Raw genomic sequence first — 17,750 nt, 5'->3', positions numbered from 1 at the left:
GGATTAAATTATTCTCCGTTCATTTGAATTGCTTTTTAAATCAAAATGACGTTCAAAACAAAAAATAAATTTAATACAATAATTATTATTTTACTCATTGAGGAAAATATAGGACTATGATTTAGATAGGGTATTATCTACATTTTTAATGTGTAAAGTGAATTTTATTTTAATTTCTTTCTGGATTTATGAATACATTTCCAATCCCCTGTTTCTATTCAAAATTTTTTATAGCTATAAAATATGGATAATAATTGGTTATCTGATGGAATTGGAGAGTCATGGAAATGGAATTGGACAGAATTATGTGGATATCATGGAGGCATTAAACCATTGAATCCAGAGACGCATGATCTTGATGTGTGCTTTCAACAACTATGCCTCCAGGTGATTCAACGTTAATACATTAATGTATATTGTATGTATGTTAGAATATCAGTAATTTTATATTTATTGAATATTTTTCTTGTAACTTTCAGATTCCTGTTTTAGTCTGTATTGCAATAATATCTGCATATCATTGTGGAAAAAGAAATTCATATTCCCTTCGTCTTCATGGCTCTAATTCTGTCATAAACCTGAGAATTTTAATTATAGCGTGCCTTGCAATCCTTCCTATAATTAGAGCATACATTATTCTTACTAATACTACTCTTAATCAATTACGCAATGTATCAACTGATAATAATTTAATATCACATGGATCAGTCGTGACATCATATAAAGATTCAAATTCATTTTTGGATGTATCAAATTTAATAGATCATATAAAAGAAGGACTAAATTATACCATCGACTATACAAAATCAATTTTTTTTCCTAAGAATAATACTCAAAATGGAACTGAACCTTCTGTTACCTTTAATACGCAAGATTACGATCCAATATCAGACACAATTGAAGATAGTGCAACATCTGCCAAACCTATTGATTACTTAGTGGCAGGTACTGAAGGATTAGCATGGGTTGTTCATCTTTGTTTTGTATTAAGTTTAAGAAGAGGCAGAATTTTTAATCCACGTGGTCCTGTGTCAATTCGAGCATTGATACTTCTACTAATTGTTATCTCTATACTCTTACTAAGAAGTCATATTAAATATAATGTAGAAGATGATGTTTTACCAAACTTGTCATTGGGATTTAGTATCAGTGTAGTCACTCTACTAATACTTTATGCTATAACGCTAATACCAGGTCACAATAGTTTACAAGATATGAGATCGTCCCGATTTAATGAAGTAAGTCATTCTAAGTTGTTTGCTTTCAATATACTGACTCATAATATTATCAATGATTAGTGTTCTATATCCTTATCAATTTAAGAGATTTCCAATACATGTTGTTGGATTTATGTATTGACTTTGATATCTAAAACCATAAATTATTAACAGATATTATAGATTAGTGAAAAATGTGTTCTTAGATAGGAGAACGGACTGCACTATTGAGTACTCCTAACTCTTCTTACGTAAGATTCCCAGAAGAACAGGACCCAACTTACCTTGGGACTGCTATGGAGAATGTAACAGCAATATCTAAAATTTCATTTCATTGGGTGACCCCATTAATGGAAAAGGGTGTTCGTGGCTTATTAAATCACTCAGATGACCTATTCGATTTACCAGAATATATCAGTACTAATGCAATTAGTCAAAAACTTGATAAACATTTACAAAATGTGGTAAATTGAACATCCCATTATCTACTTAATTTTTACTGAAATTAATAATTGTTTTACTTTAACATGTATTTAACAATTTTTAATAATATATTATAGACCAACAATGTAAATGACAGAGTGGAAAATAATGAATTAATGATGGAAACAGATGTACAAACTGTTAGAAATAAAATTACGCTGTTGCATTTGCTACATAAGTGTTTTGGATGGGAATTTTATTTAGTTGGAATATTAAAATTTATAACTGATTGCACTTCATTTATGGGACCTATATTATTAAATAAATTGGTTGGTTTTATTGAAGACAAAGATGAACCTATCTCATATGGATATCTATATGCATCAGGAATATTTATTACTGCTTTAATAGGTAGGCATTAATTTATGCAAGGATTATCTGCAGATAATGCTTGTTACTAATTTTTACATACAATACGATAAAGTATATAGTTCATTACTTATGTCATATGAGTTACAATAATATTATTATTTTAGGGGCTTTTTGCAATGCCCACTTTACATTTTGGATGTCTGTTGTTGGTTTAAAAATCCGATCTACTATTATTACTCTAGTATATAGAAAGACTCTACATTCATCTAGTGTTAAATTAAAGCAACAATTTAATTTTGGTGAGATTGTAAATTTTATGAGTACAGATAGTGATAGATTAGTAAACAGCTGCCCAAGTTTTCATGCATTTTGGAGCATTCCATTACAGGTAATCTCTTAGTATAATTCTGTATGCTTTACTTTTATTTGTAAAATTGTAGAATTAATTGGTACCAATATTTGTGAGCAATATGTATTTTGATTTTTGTAGTAGCTACTAAAAATGTTTTATGTTCATATTTTCCAGTTGGTTGTGGTATTATATCTTTTGCATGAACAAATAGGGATTTCATTCTTAGCTGGGGTTACTTTTGCAATAGTGCTTATACCAATAAATAAACTAATAACAAATAAAGTTGGGAAGCTTAGTACGAAACTAATGGAGCACAAAGATCAAAGGGTCAGTCTTACAGGGGAAACACTACGTGGAATAATTGCAATTAAGTTAAATGTGTGGGAGGACCATTTCATGCGGAGCATTATTAGTTAGTATATTTTCATATATTTCATTATTCTTAGTTATTTACTCCCATTAGTAATCTTTTATTATATTTTTCACTTAGAATTACGAGACAGTGAAATCAAGTACTTAAGTGACAGAAAATATTTAGATGCACTGTTTGTTTATTTTTGGGCTACAACACCTGTGTTGATTTCTATATTAACGTTTGCAACATATGTTCTTCTTGGAAACACATTGGATGCGAAAACAGTTTTTACTAGTATGGCACTGATGAATATGCTCATAGGTCCACTAAATGCATTTCCCTGGGTTTTAAATGGTCTTACAGAGGCTTGGGTATCACTTAAAAGAATACAGAGAATGTTAGATGTAAGTGGAAACTGAAACCTGTCAATGAAGATAAAATTGAACAAGAAATTTTAGTTCTATTACTTATATTTTATTGAATCTAGTTACCAGATGCAGATATATCATCATATTATTCAGAATGTCCACCTGGAGTGGATTTAATGTTGCAGAATGTAATGTTTGGCGTAAATACTAAGCAGAATACAGAAAAAAGTGATATGAATACACTTAAAAGTGTCACAACACCATCTTCTAGTTCAGATTCTAGGAAAACAGTAACATTTGAAGATGAAGATACTTTTAGTCTGCATAATATCAATGTTACAATTCCAAAGGTAATAAAACAATTGTATTACTATGTTTGATTGCCTATAGTTTTCCAAACAAAATACGTTTTATTTTAGGGGCATTTAATTGGGATTATGGGAAAAGTGGGAAGTGGAAAATCGCTATTATTAGATGGTATTTTAAGCGAAATTACTAAAGTTCGTGGCACAATAGCAGTAAATGAGATTGAAAAGGGTTTTGCATATGTGACACAACGTCCTTGGTTACAACGTACTACCATTCGAGACAACATACTGTTCGGAAAATCTTATGATTATAATAAATATAAGTAAGTATAGAATATTAAAATAGGTATAACAAAATACTCTAACATAATATGCCTCTCAATAGGACCATCTTGAAAGCATGTGCTCTGACCACTGATTTAAATTCTCTACCTAAAAAAGATTTGACACTTGTCGGTGAAGCGGGTAATACTTTGAGTGGAGGACAAAAGACACGAATTGCTTTAGCACGGGCTATTTACGCGGATAAAGATATTTATTTATTGGATGACATTTTAGCGACTTTAGATCCCAAAGTTGCTAGCTATGTATTTGAGCATGTTATTTTAGGTTTATTGAAAAACAAAACAAGGTTAATGTGTACTCACCAAACTCAGTATTTAATTCATGCAAATTTGGTAATGGAGATGTCCAAAGGCAAAATAGTTAAACAGGGTAAACCTAATGATGTTTTGCCGGACATAGAAGATTATTTATTATCATCAGATTGTTATGAGCCGGATTTAGATATTACATCTATCAGTGACTTACCCAGAGAAACATATAAAATTGACAGAAATGACAAAGACTCATTACTTGACAAAGAATTTACAGAAAAGGGAACTGTGCGACTTGGAGTATATTCATGCTATATTAACGCTGTAGGTCGTTACTTAGCAATTTCAATACTTCTCTCTATATTTTTAATGCAGAGTTCTAAGACTGTGACAGATTTATGGCTGTCTTATTGGGTTACTCATATTAATGCAACAGCAACTAATACTACAGACAGGCCAAACCTTTTACGATCGGAATATTTCATTGGCGATTACAATTTAAGCACAAATTATTATTTGACAGTTTATGCCATATTAGCTGTAATTAATTCACTATTTACCTTGATGAGAGCATTTATGTTTGCATATGGAGGGATTCAAGCAGCTATCACGATTCATAAACAGCTTTTAAAAATCGTCGTGCGGGTATGTAAATATTACAAAAAAAATAATCGTTTCTTATTATATACTAATGTAAAATATATATTTTTAGGCTAAAGCTGTATTTTTTGATACTCAACCACTCGGTAGAATTATTAATAGATTTTCATCTGATACATATACGATTGATGACACTCTGCCTTTTATTGGTAATATCTTACTTGCACAACTCTTTGGCTTATTTGCAACAATAATTGTCACTACTTACGGCTTACCATGGATACTATTAGTGCTAGCTCCTCTCATTCCAGTGTATCACTGGATTCAAAATCATTACAGGTACTTTCCATTTGTACCTTAAGCTTATACAGAAGAACATTGTACTATTACTAATTTCTAGATTAACATCAAGAGAGTTGAAGCGTCTATCGAGTACAGCTCTTTCACCTTTATATGCTCATTTTAATGAAACGTTATTTGGACTTTCCACTATAAGAGCTTTTCGTACTATACCGCGCTTTAACCAAGAAAATGAATTATTATTAGAAGTCAGTCAGAAAACGCAATTTGCGTCGATCGCTGCCAGTCAATGGCTTGCATTAAGATTGCAACTTATTGGAGTGGCCCTTTTAGCTGGAGTGAGCAACATTGCAGTTTTGCAACATCAGTATAACATAGCAGACCCTGGCTTAATAGGCCTTGTTATTACTTATACATTATCTATAACTGGGTTGTTGTCTGGTGTAGTCAATGCATTTACCGAAACGGAAAGAGAGATGATTGCGGTAGAACGCGTTAAACAATATTTAGAAAACGTTCCCGCAGAATCTGTGAGAGGTGATAATCCACCGTATGCTTGGCCGAGTCAAGGTGTAATTGAATTCAAAGAAGTTGTTTTAAAATATAGGTATTATATGTTATTAGTTACAAGCGACTACTAAATATGTATTATATATATAAAACGGTAGGTATACTTTACAGAGAGCATTTGGTGCCATCATTGAATGGTGTAACATTTTCTACGCGACCAGCAGAGAAAATTGGCGTCGTTGGACGAACAGGTGCTGGAAAGAGTTCATTATTTACTTCGTTATTTAGGTTAACAGAAATCAGTTCTGGAACTATATTAATAGATAATGTTAATACACAAACTTTACAGCTGAACGCATTAAGGTAAGATTTTTTGGTGCTTTAATGTAATCAATTTTATAGATAAGTAATTTATAGATAAATAATTTTGAGATATTTTTTCATGTTATTAAGGTAAAGATACAGGGGAATAATTAAATTACAAATAATGAGACCATTAGTATTGAGCATTTTTATTTCACTAACTCAAACATAATTTATCAAAAATTATTTCAGATCTCGTTTGGCTATTATACCCCAAAATCCATTTCTTTTTTCGGGTACAATAAGAGAGAACCTAGATCCTCTAAATCAGTATACGGATGTGCACATATTTAAAGCATTGGAAAAGTGTAAAATACATTCGTTAGTATATCGTTTGGGAGGTCTTGGCGCCACTTTAGATGAATGTGGTAGCAATCTAAGTGCGGGGCAGAGACAATTGTTTTGTTTGGTTAGAGCAGTTTTACACAATGCCAAGGTATTGCCAATGATTTTTTTTTAATTAGGATGTTTCGGTGTATTATAGTCTCCATAATATTCATCCTTTTGTTATCTTTTATAGATCGTTTGTATCGACGAAGCTACGGCAAACGTTGATCAAGAGACGGATAAATTTTTGCAGTCTACGATAAAGTCTTCCTTTCAGAGTGCTACGGTGATCACTGTGGCGCATAGGATAAGAACAATCATGCACTGCGATAGGTATGTTAGTTCGATAAATGCTTAACGTATTGATCATTCAATACTCGACTTTATTTTAGGGTTCTTGTAATGGGAGAAGGGGAAGTTTTAGAGTTCGACGAACCAAATCTGTTGATTCAGAACATCGACTCTCACTTTTATCGCTTAGCGAATCAAGAGTTTTCCCATGGACAATGAATATTTCCTGATAGCGTACGTTCTGCCGAGAATATTTATTTTTGTCTCCACTGCGAGCTTTATTGTACATTCAGAAGATGTGTTATACTATTAAAACAATGGACTGCATAGAACGCAAGCCGTTCAATACGTTATAGTTAAGAGACTGTATTATAGTCTATAACGTACAATTATTTTTGTACGAATATGTCGAGGACTCTAATTAAATATTCTGTAAAGAAACGAATAGTTTAGTAATTGAGTATTGGTTTCACACCATTGTGATACGAAATGAACTGTTTCTTCATTTTTCTTTTCTTATTTACTTTATACTCAAATTATATTATAAATTAAACTACCTCGTTGTAAGTTTTTATATCGATGGAAATACACGCGAGAATTCATCAAAGTCGAGATATCCTTTTTTGTTACGATCCAATTCCTTGAATACTGTTCTCCAAACCAAGGGTGAAATATTTAAATCGACAGATGTGCTTGCCAAACAGAAATCATCTATTATCAAGTATCCTTTATCTAAAAACAAAAGTTTCCTTAAAATTGCAAATTTTTTTTGCTTTATGGATTAAGAAATCATACAATCCTTATCCAGTAGAGAAAATAATATTTCCAAATTCACATGTTCATCATTTGCAAAACACTTTTCAAGTACCCAGTGTTCAAATTCTTCATAAAAAATTTTATCCTTAGATCGGAAAATATGTTTTACTTCTATCTAGAAAACAAAAAAAGAATTGAAGACTAATATTCTTTTCCTAAATATCGATGCATACTTAAAATATTTTACTTTATCCGGGCAGTATCCAAAAACAACGGTCATTGCGATCTTATATTGGTGTTTAGTGAGCGATCCACTGGCTTCCGCGTCAGCGTGATCAAAAGCCTGAATTACGCGAAACGTACAGTTTCAGTCTAACAATTTTTTTCTATGTCGTTTTACCTGCCTGGCACGTTTCTTGTAGACGTTCAACGTCATATCGTCCCTCAGGGTGTGAATTGAACTGGAATGAAACTTCCTTGAGCGACTTCCATATTAAGCGATCTGATGAAAGCGAGGTGTTGCTCGTCGCGAGTCGCGCGTATCATTCTTTCAAGGGGGGAACTCGACCGACACGCATTATATCGTAATTAAAGCGGGGCCTCCCTTTCAAGCAGCCGTTATTTTGTAATATTCATCGCGGAGCCAATTAACGCCGCCGCGGGACATGCACACGCGTGTCTTTTCCACGGCTGTGTGCGCTGGATGACATAACGTCTGCTATATCCGGCATTCAACCATCGCATTTTCGCCGACTCTGTCATCGTTCACCGCCGCTGAAAACTAATGAGCTGAAACCCCGGCTGATTTTGCGTTCCATTTTTTAATTACCCGCCATTTAAGCCTTCCGTTCAAACCTTTCTCTTTTTTTTCTGCCTCGTGCACTGGAGGAGAAGCGATATTATTTTTCACGCATATCTTTCCCGACGAAACGCCGGCGAAACGCGAAAGGACGGCGACCGAACGCGTTTCACGTCGCTAATGATGTTCGTTCGTTTCGCGTAGATTGTCTGTCGCTCGATCCGTTTCACCGACAATTTAACAAAATGTTCACGCACATGCCGCCTTTTTGGATCCCGCTTCGGATGAGATTGAGCGGTTCTCGCACCTGCAGCTGTCGAGACTGTTTCGTATCGATCCCTTGGTTTCAGTTGCCGGAATTCCCATTAGTTCGGTTAGTCGCAATGAATGGCGAAAGCCGTGTAACGCGTCCAAGGCAAACTAGACGATGGATCGGTGTCCGACCCACGATTTTCTCATGTCGATCATGAGACGATCGGATGCCTGTGCGAATATCATCCTTTTTTTATTCATTCCGGCATCAATTTCATAGGAGCGGCGTCGCTCCTTTCAGACTTCTCCTCTAACACGGTTCCATGAATAAAGTAAGTAATTTTCGTAATTCCCCGTCGAGTCGGGATTCTCAGGACGACGCGGAAGACCAGATGGGAATCTAGCGACGGCGCGGTTCTGGTCTTTTTTTCTTCTGCTCGCGTTTGTAGAAGCGGCGAGGTATCGCCTTTGAAACATGTGTGCTTCCAGCGCAAAGCATAGGCAATTTCGGCTGAAAAGCAAGACTTACGGGCGACGTTATGTCATCGGCCGATACTCTCTGACAGCCCATAAAACCGGCTGCTAAGAAAGCGTTCGACTTCCATCGTAAAGAATAAGTTTGCGGTATGGATATTTCTGTCGTAAAGCAGAAGTTTACGGCATCGGACGTCTGGCTCCCAATGCGTGCCGGACAATAGCATAAAAATGATCCAATGGCCTTTTTAGTCGTAATGGCTACTACCTTGAACGTATTCTTGCTTCCTTCGTTACGAAATGGGACGAGATATTATTACCTCACATTCCTGCTGTAGTAGGTTGCCGTGTATGAAAAATGGCCGTCGTTATTCAATTTAACGTTGAGGTTTTTTAAATCTACACGTATCCTCGATTGATTATTTTAAACATTTCAGGAACTTGAAATTATTATATGAAAAAGAAATATATATTTTCGTCGTGCGATTGTTAATCCTTTGTCTTATATCTAATATCTAGTCAGAATCGTGGTAAATCTTTATTGCATTTACTGAATAAATATCATTCATTTTCAGATTATTGGAGTAGTATTTTGTGGTTACGAACATTCATATAAATATTCTATGGTAAACGCAGATTTCATTTGCTTCTGGAAAATTATTAAAAATAAAATGGCTCCTGCAAGAAACAGGAAAAGAGATACATTTTTACGTGCATATTTATAAAAATGTAGAGAACGAATGCTTTCCTACGTTCTCCCTAGCGTCGTTAATCGATGCAGGAACGCTTGAGCGAAATAAACGTCCCAACGATCGAATCGAAGGGCCTCCGAGCTGAACAACGATCGATCCATAAAACTATTTCAAAATATCCTCGAGTGAAACCGTGTGCTGCCAACGGGTGGAATTCCTCGAGCGTCGAGAGCACCGGCTCGCGTAGGAATATTTTCTTAAAAAAGCCGTATTAAACGCGCGCCGTGGAATATTTGAAACTTCATCTTGGATGTAGCTCGTCTCGTGACATAGGCGGTGCGCAGCCCTTCGCTCTTGCGCGTCTCGGTGGGCACTCGAGGCTTGAAGCACAGTCACTACCGTAGGGGGCTTGCCGGCTACTCCAAAAGTGCACCTATCAAGGGTTGGTTCAACGAGCATACAGCTCTAGAGACCCTTGCTATCGCGGAGGCTGCGCGCCGCTCTTTCAAAACTAGCTCCGGTTTATTATTGAACTCGGACTCACGATTTTATTGGACTCAGTCGCAAATTAAGTCCAATATCATTGAAAAATATATCCACGTCTAAACGTTAATGCGAAATTTATTCCTCGCGATTTCGCCACTTCTCAACTTAACGTGTTGCTCGAACGTTCGTTCGCACATGCCATGTCACGGTATATATTTACAAAATGGTATCATATCGAGGTAATGAGTTGGTCGCACGACTTATAAATATGAGTGCCGTATCTATTACGTTCTCGTGGTGCTATTCCATTCTTTTTTTTCCTTTTTCGTTGTCTGGAACAGACCCACTACTCTCCGCTTGTACCGGTGAAGGGTGTCTAGGTCTCCGTTCACCCTTGAAGTTACGCAGAAAATATGCCAATGTTGTTTGAATGAGGGGTTCCGGGGCGGATAAAGGAGACAGGCGGTAACGGCGGCGCGACGACGGTGGCAGCGGCTCACGATTGCCGGCGTGCGCTATGGAAAAACGTTAACTAGTGATCGCACGCCTTCGGAGAAATACGTGATTGTCGGACACACGGCGGTGACACGGGCGTGATTCTTCCGTCGTCCGAGCGGAACGTGAAACGTCAAGCGGGCGGCTGATTACACGGTCGCGGACCATATATTTGCATTAGGCCATGGAGTCGCCATAATTCATTACGTTCACAGTTCTCTTTCGTCAGGCGGACGAACGCTGTTGCCCAGCATAAATCACAATTTGCCCTAGTGCGCGCAGGTGGACGCGACTAGTCGTCGACCGGTGGTCCTGAAAACACGTGATCACGAAACCGTGGAAAATCGAAATGATAGAGCGCGTCGCGTTTAATTGACTCTGACGTTCCACGCGGCGCGGCGGTTCTTGGTTAATTACGGGACCGTAATAACGATCGATGTCTCGTCGAGCCCTCTTCTCCGCTGGGCTGCTGTCCGGTTGGTGATTCAGGTGAAAAATTGATCCTGTTCCGGACGATCGAGAAATCAATAGACACTCTGCTGGGAAACTGGTTCATCCAGTCACCCGGACGTCGATTATATCTGTGTTCTTTCCACGAATCATGTTTTGAAGTGAGAGGCGGGAGGGAGGGCCGATGGCGCGGCTGACGAGAGTACTGTATGTAGACGAGACATTGATGGCGCGTGTTGACACAGCGACGGTCGTGTTTGTGAAACAATGTCCCCGCGGTATTACTAGAAATAAAACAGAAACGGGATAGACGTGTCACCAGACGAGTGTAACGCCTCTCATATTTCCATTAAGTAAGGCAAGACACAGCCGGATAGCGGATATAACGCGAACGACCTACGGCTTTTACCGTGATTAGTGCACGATGCAATGGGAAGGCTCCTATGGTGTGTGGCTGCGTGGCGAACGTTCCTTGCATATTGCACGCATATAGTATAAATGCGTTTGCAATATTACACGACTACACGGCCAGGGATTTCGAACTCTAGTCCGTTCGTATTGGGTAGGTAGTTTCCCCGGGGGAGATACTTTCGCGCCCTGCTCGAATGTCTTCTTCTTCGTACCTTTGCTCTGTTCTTTTCCATGTCCATTCGTTACATTTCGTTGATTCGGTGTCGAAAAACACGAGCTTGATAAATGAAATCCTTCGGCGCTGAATCCGCTAAGTCGAGGTTTGGTATCACCGCGGATGTTCTTAATAACGTCCGTGCGTTTCAATGGACCTGTCGGCGAAGGATGGGGGAGAGCCAGGCTCGGTGAGCGCGAGCACGAGCCCCGAACCCGTTTCTCACGCGTAAAACCCTTATCGCTTGTCGCGTAAGCACTATTATGCCTTCGAAAAAAAGGGAAAAGAAAAAGGAAACGCAACTTCTGAATTTCCGTCAAGGATCGTCGAGACGAGGTTTCGGTGAAACATTCTATACGCGCGCGTTTCTCTCTCTTTCTTTCTCTCTCTGTCGCGACACGGCCTGTCCGCATTATACGGTCTGTCGCGACGAGAAATAGCGGAGATACGAAGGTGGTAGGTCTTCTACATTTACTTTCTGTTCCGTAGGAATCATTACTACGTCCCGGGCTAAGCGAAGCGTACCGGCGCCTGTTGACGGCAACCGTTGATGCGTTAAAGGGGCGAGGAGATAAGTTTTTTTCGCGAATTATGAAGGCGCTCATTCATTACGCGTTCTGTAATTGACGAGTTGTACGGTGGATGATGGTGCCGGGTATCAACAACGCTCTCTTTCCGTTGAGATGCCATATCCGTCGGTAGTAATGTAATTTTTTTTTCTTTTTTGCACGTTTTTCTTTTGAAATTCGTCGTCATGCGATTCGCCGTTACTCGGTCCGAATTAACCAGGATATTTTCAAGGAGCCCGCGTTTCGGCGTTAAACGGGATTCAGATTTAATTTCGTAATTGATTAGCACAGAATTTCCGGCCAGCTATGCTTTGTTCGGTCGACATTATAATAATTTAGTTCTGGTACTATTGAACGGGACTCCCGATTGGCTTGGCCCAGCCTGCACAATTGGCTTCCACCTGATGCGAAATAGATGCAACTCCGAGTGGATGGAGTTCGCCCGTACCAAGCCAAATGTGGCGCGGATAGTAATTGGATTTCTCTCTCTATAGGATAGCTACATATACGCTCGGTTATAAAAAAGGTAAATATATTACAGACGATAGAGAAAGAAATTTAACGTGGTTTCTTTGACCAGCGAGATCAGATGCAAGAAAGTCTTTGAAATGTTTTTTTGCAATTATGTTTAGGAATGCTTTTTAATGGAGGACAAGTAATACCACCAACGAGAGATAGGATAGACTATACACTGTAAATTGTTATCACGTGATCCGGTGGTTACGTGACACCGCTACTACAAAAATATATCTATCTAATCAACAATTATCATTCTTATAATAGTTTTCATTAATATCTTTTAAGTAATTAAACATTCCAATCATTTTTTTTCTAGTAATATTAATATTTTATTTGCATTCCACAATTATAATCAAGTCAATATTTGTTCAAGTGCTCGAGTTAACAGAAAGATTATTATTTATTAGGAATAAAAGTGGGAAGCCGATAATTGATAGTTATGAGTGGGCCTTCAGGAATCTGAATCTTCGAAGTCAGATAGAAACTTGTTAGGCCATCTTAGGTCACTTCTCCCACTCTTTACAGATTTACAAGGGACCTTGGTTGATTTTTTAAGGGCCTTCAGGGGATATTGGCTGATTTTTCAAAACGCTAGGGCCTGATCTGTCAGAGGTAGTTACAGGGTTTCAAAATTTCTTGGAGATGCTTGAAACGACTCCTATGATTCGCAGAAATCAGTTAAGATGTTTAATAGCTATCCAGATGTTCGAAAATTCATTGGTTCTCAACACTTCTTCAGAAGTGAAGAAGATATTGAAAATCTAGTGTTTGGTCATTTTATATAAATTGATAGAAAGACAATGTCTACTATAATATGTTCACATTAGGCTAAAAAGTTTTGAATCGTTTATTTGTTGAGAAGAAAACTTCATTTCTTAAAAAGAAATACGAAAAAATGTTTCAACTTTTATATAATTTAAATATTTTATATTTCTCTACACTTAGTTGTGATGAAATTACAATTATAACTCACCAATCACAACTACCACAAGTTCCTTTCGTTGAAATAACGTTCTTTCTTCTTAATGAGGGTTTTATCGTGGAAAACTAATTTACCTAAAAGGATCCGAGGTATTATGGTCGGCACGGGGCAATAAAATAATTTTAAACAAGAAAATCCCATGATCCGTAAAACTGTCTGAGCTGTATCAATTAGTGGAAAGATAATAAAACATTACTGCTTGCCGTAACGAAGACCAGACAAGAAAATACAATAGAAAAGAAAATCGTAATAAACTAAGTAATCTATATTTTATTTAAACTATATTTTACATCACAAGCTGTGAATATTAGGTAAACCGAAACTTTTGAACTGCAGTGTATCCGTTTCCTCTATTCCTTATACCTGCGTTCGTTCGTGTCCACTATCTGTAGGGGCTCCTTTGTGGAACTAACACTTGTTCATTTACAGAACATTCTCCCTCCCTCTGTCCCTCTCTCCCTCTCCGCGCCCTGTTAATCTTTCCCGTTCGTTTCTGGTATCCGGTTTCACTTTGTTTCCCTGCAAACTTCGGTGTTAAATGAGGGCTGACAAAAACACGTGTAACTTTCAATTGGCTATACAGTCGCTCGAAGATCCTCGCCGGGGTCCCTTAATTGGGTTAAATAAATTCGGTTGGATACCATGTGTGTACCGAGTGAAGAGGGACTTCGTTGTCGTGTGAATATGTTACAAAGACTTCTCTACGACACGCGTACGTAGTTGAACATGGTAAGACAAACCCTGGGGTGCGTGCGTGTTGTTTCAAAGGGTTGAAATTGAACGCGGGACCCACGTTCAGGAATTCGATAAACGAACTCCACGAGAATTTATTTACCTACGACGAACCGAGACGTGTTTTTCGACATAAAGGAATACATAGTCATCGGTTACGTTTGATCAGGATTCTCATTCGCGTACCCCATAACATTGTTGCGCCAATCGCACGTGAATAATACAACCCTTTGTTCATATTTGAAAATTAAATTTTATGATTACATATTGAGTGAATTAAATTTTTATAGAGTTTACGGAGTGGGAACAGATTAAAAGAGTTATCTTGGTAATTGGTCTATGTAAGTTTCAAAGCTTTTGTTTTATTGAAAGTGACCTAGACCTTGGTAATTTAAAGAAATCGATTTTACTTGCTTACGTAGATAGTTTATAGATTCATTAATGTGCTCCAAAAAGTTCCGATACAATGTTTTGATGACTTCATTCCACTAAAGTCGTTTTAGAGAAGTATGCTACTCAAACGTCGAGCAATTTCCAACGATTTAAAGCGGCGCCAGATTGTTACGTGTATACTTGGAGAAGACTGCAAAGTTTATGCAAATTCACTATACTTAAATATTGCTTTATTGGCCTATGACATTCTTTTTTACTGTTTCAAATGGTGAGGTGTATAAAGTTAGTGTGTGTGGTGGGGCTAAAGATCCAAATAATCTTACTGGACACGCGCATAAATGACCGTTTAAAGAGGAAATTCGTTCAATTCTCTGAAGAAAGTTTATGAAGATTTAAGTCGAAACGAATTAGTAATTCCTGGGGGGGGGGGGCAATTAATTCACGCAAAATGTTAATAAAAGTATGAATGGAGCTACACAGACACTAGCTCCGAAATATTTTTCCAATGATAAAACTAAAGAAATATATAGGATTCTGTGATATATTGAAAATATTTTCTACAACTATCATTTCTACATGAAAATTTAAAGCCGGCTACGAAATCTTCCTTTTAAATATTAATTACTTCGGAAAAACTTTTAAAAACATTTTACAAATAGTACAAGATCGTTGGAACTACTTCAGGAAGAGGTCCGTCTGAAAAAAACGTTCAAGCAATAGCGTCGGTATTACATAAAACAGAAATCTCTGATTTGCATAATGACGTCCCAAACAGAAAGTTCTTGATTCAGTCGTTCGTTTGAAGAAAGTTAGAAATTCAAAATATAGATATCATCTTTAGGCTGCCAAGGTGGTCCAAGTCTTTAAATAAATTGCTCCGACTTCGTGGGATTTTGATGGGCGCTGGTTCGGCATTCGACGTGATAAATACTTAAAAGTATCATGGTAATTCAAGGGATCGACTTCGCCAGGATATTCCAATCCCCGTTAATGTGACGAGCTCCCATTAAAATTTTCTTAATATCGACTGCTGCAACAGGCCGTTGCAGGATTCAGATTGAAAAAGAGGTAACAGGGTAGGGCGAGGCGGGACGGGGTTGGAGGGAGGGAGGGAAGCGAGGAGAATTCGTGTCGGGCGAGACGCGTCTGTCTGGCTGCCGGAGTTTCCGCTCGGAACCAAGGACTCCTCGTTTTAATGGAATAAAGAGCCGGAGAAAGTACTGGTTTCCCCCCTAAGGGAACTCGCTTGTAAACGATATTATTACGATGTCGTGTTAAAATATTGCGACTATCTCGCGGGCGGCGGAGGATGTTCCGTTTAGTTCGACGATTCAGAAAAAGGGGGATGTTTCGGCCCTTCGAGCGAAGGTCGTCCTCCTCCTCTGTCCTCGTCCCTCTTCAATCACGGAATCTCACCCAACCCGCTCGTTGCATGCCGGCGTCTGCATTTATAAAAAGCAATATGCACTGCAGGGAGGTCGGAAAATGCGCGGGAGCAATATCGCGGAATGGCTGAAACTTGTGATCGTTTAATATATTTCATATAATAACGGATTCATTTCGCGGAGTGGAAAGTTTGGCGTCTTGCCTCTTCGTTTGTTTTCGTGATAACGCGAGCCGCGCTGCCTTTTTTTTGTTTTCAACAAAAAAAAAGGGGAAAGGAAACGAAACGAAAAACCGGTGGAGCACCGGCTGGTAAATAGCGGGCACATTCGCCGCATCGCGGTGCGCCTGTGAATTTTCACGTGTTTCGTAGTTGCTAAGAGGCGATGCTTCGAAAAAATGTAATCGTTTCCGGTCTGGTTGCGTGTTAACCGCAATTTACTTTAGACTCTGACGATAACCCTTTCGAGACATGTCCACGGGGAACAAGAAATCGTTGAGGAAAATAAAAAGAGTCAGTGAGAAGGATAAACGCATGGCGCTTCTCGTGAAAGAGATTGCGCGGCTGGAAGAAGAAAACAATAAACTGAAGCGTGATAGTGTGGAATACGAGAATAAACTGGCCACATATTCCCGTCCGACACGTCTCACCACCAATTTTCCGACGTTCAATCGCGTCCTCGAAACCGCTGCGGACAATCCGACAGCTTCTAAGTTGGAAAAAAGTTTGACGAATACTTTACGTCCGGACAACGGTCAAAGCAACGATTCGACCAAGAAAAAGTTACGCATAAAGACACTGGAGACTTTCAAAAAGAGAAACGTGAAAAAGTGACAATGAATTTCTTGCTCCCCGTGGCCAGACACTCTGCGAAAAAATTTTGAAACAGTGCCTGTTTCACGTTGACGTTTTCAAGACCGTATCGAGCGCGATTCTCGAAAAGGGACAGTTTCAAGCGACAGGCTATCGGCCATTAATCATTGTAACCATGCATAAAAATTAATCAGCGCAAATTCCTAGTACTCAAGTGACAAGGCTATGTCGATGGAAGTTGTGTCATGCCCGGAGAAACAGGTAATAAAGAAGTTCGTGCAGAGTGTACCGTGTCCACAGACAAAGCCCAAGAAAAAGCAAGAGGTGATATGTCCGGCGACGAAGCACAAGAGGGCTCCAAAATACGCGGAGGACGTCTCGTGTTCGGGAATGCAGCATAAAAAGAAATTGTCCCGAGAAGTGACGTGTACGGGAAGCGGAAACGGCAAGTCAGCTAAACATGCGCAGAAAGTACCATGTCCTGTTAAGGAGAAAAAGTTCAAGGGATGCCCGCAGTGCGAGAACAACCGGATTGAGAAGCTGGAATGCGAAGTAGAATGTCAAATGATCGAAATTGATTTATAAGATGACATAACGAAGTGATATCCATCAATTTTGGTGAAACTGGTAGAAAGTTGATCATTATATAATTCAGATTAGGGGGAGAAGCACTTTGTTAAATTTACCTGATTTTGACAATTTTTGTTAATTCTTCTCATTGGATTTTGATCTAACTAATCTAGACTTTATGATTTTCACTCCTTCAATATAAATGAAGGTGAATAAAGGCAATGTATCTTAAACATTTTCATAAGAACTACTTTTTACCAGAGTTACATGAAAATTGGCGAATACCACTTGGTATGTTTACTTATCAATGAATACAGAACTATGCAAAAGTCTTAAGCCGACATTATATTACTTAAAATTTTAGCCGTTCTATTTTC

General features: G+C 38.2%; 2 protein-coding genes across 3 annotated transcripts; one reads left to right on the top strand and one right to left on the bottom strand.

Annotated features, from left to right (window-relative positions):
- The first annotated feature begins 242 nt into the window (after nucleotides 1-242).
- LOC116431269 (ATP-binding cassette sub-family C member 10) lies at nucleotides 243-6,983 on the top strand. 2 transcript variants are annotated; one of them, XM_031986422.2, is made up of 16 exons: nucleotides 243-387; nucleotides 480-1,238; nucleotides 1,424-1,681; nucleotides 1,778-2,051; nucleotides 2,177-2,400; nucleotides 2,539-2,776; nucleotides 2,855-3,123; nucleotides 3,207-3,437; nucleotides 3,507-3,718; nucleotides 3,781-4,636; nucleotides 4,704-4,930; nucleotides 4,992-5,498; nucleotides 5,573-5,764; nucleotides 5,957-6,200; nucleotides 6,285-6,424; nucleotides 6,484-6,983. In XM_031986422.2, exons 1-16 carry the CDS (start codon nucleotides 244-246, stop codon nucleotides 6,599-6,601), a joined length of 4,893 nt encoding a protein of 1,630 aa, XP_031842282.1. In that variant the 5' UTR covers nucleotide 243; the 3' UTR covers nucleotides 6,602-6,983. The 2 variants fall into 2 exon arrangements, with proteins under 2 accessions (XP_031842282.1, XP_076226546.1); XM_076370431.1 differs by lacking the exons at nucleotides 243-387; nucleotides 480-1,238 and adding an exon at nucleotides 395-418.
- LOC116431271 (EF-hand calcium-binding domain-containing protein 11) lies at nucleotides 6,931-7,797 on the bottom strand. The gene is given in 5 exon segments (XM_031986434.2): nucleotides 6,931-6,954; nucleotides 6,957-7,114; nucleotides 7,178-7,313; nucleotides 7,386-7,481; nucleotides 7,539-7,797. Coding segments are annotated over 5 exon segments (450 nt in total). The 5' UTR covers nucleotides 7,575-7,797.
- Nucleotides 7,798-17,750: the final 9,953 nt, after the last annotated feature.

This window comes from Nomia melanderi, chromosome 9 (assembly GCF_051020985.1).
Source record: "Nomia melanderi isolate GNS246 chromosome 9, iyNomMela1, whole genome shotgun sequence".
NCBI lineage: Eukaryota > Metazoa > Arthropoda > Insecta > Hymenoptera > Halictidae > Nomia > Nomia melanderi.
This window is presented reverse-complemented; position numbering and strand designations above follow the sequence as displayed.

Bases quoted from the DNA above. Each gene is read 5' to 3' on its own strand.
- LOC116431269 (XM_031986422.2), top strand. From the start codon at position 244: ATGGATAATAATTGGTTATCTGATGGAATTGGAGAGTCATGGAAATGG. The intron at 4,931-4,991 runs GTACTTTCCATT...ACTAATTTCTAG, and splicing joins TGGATTCAAAATCATTACAG to ATTAACATCAAGAGAGTTGA. The intron at 6,425-6,483 runs GTATGTTAGTTC...ACTTTATTTTAG, and splicing joins ACAATCATGCACTGCGATAG to GGTTCTTGTAATGGGAGAAG.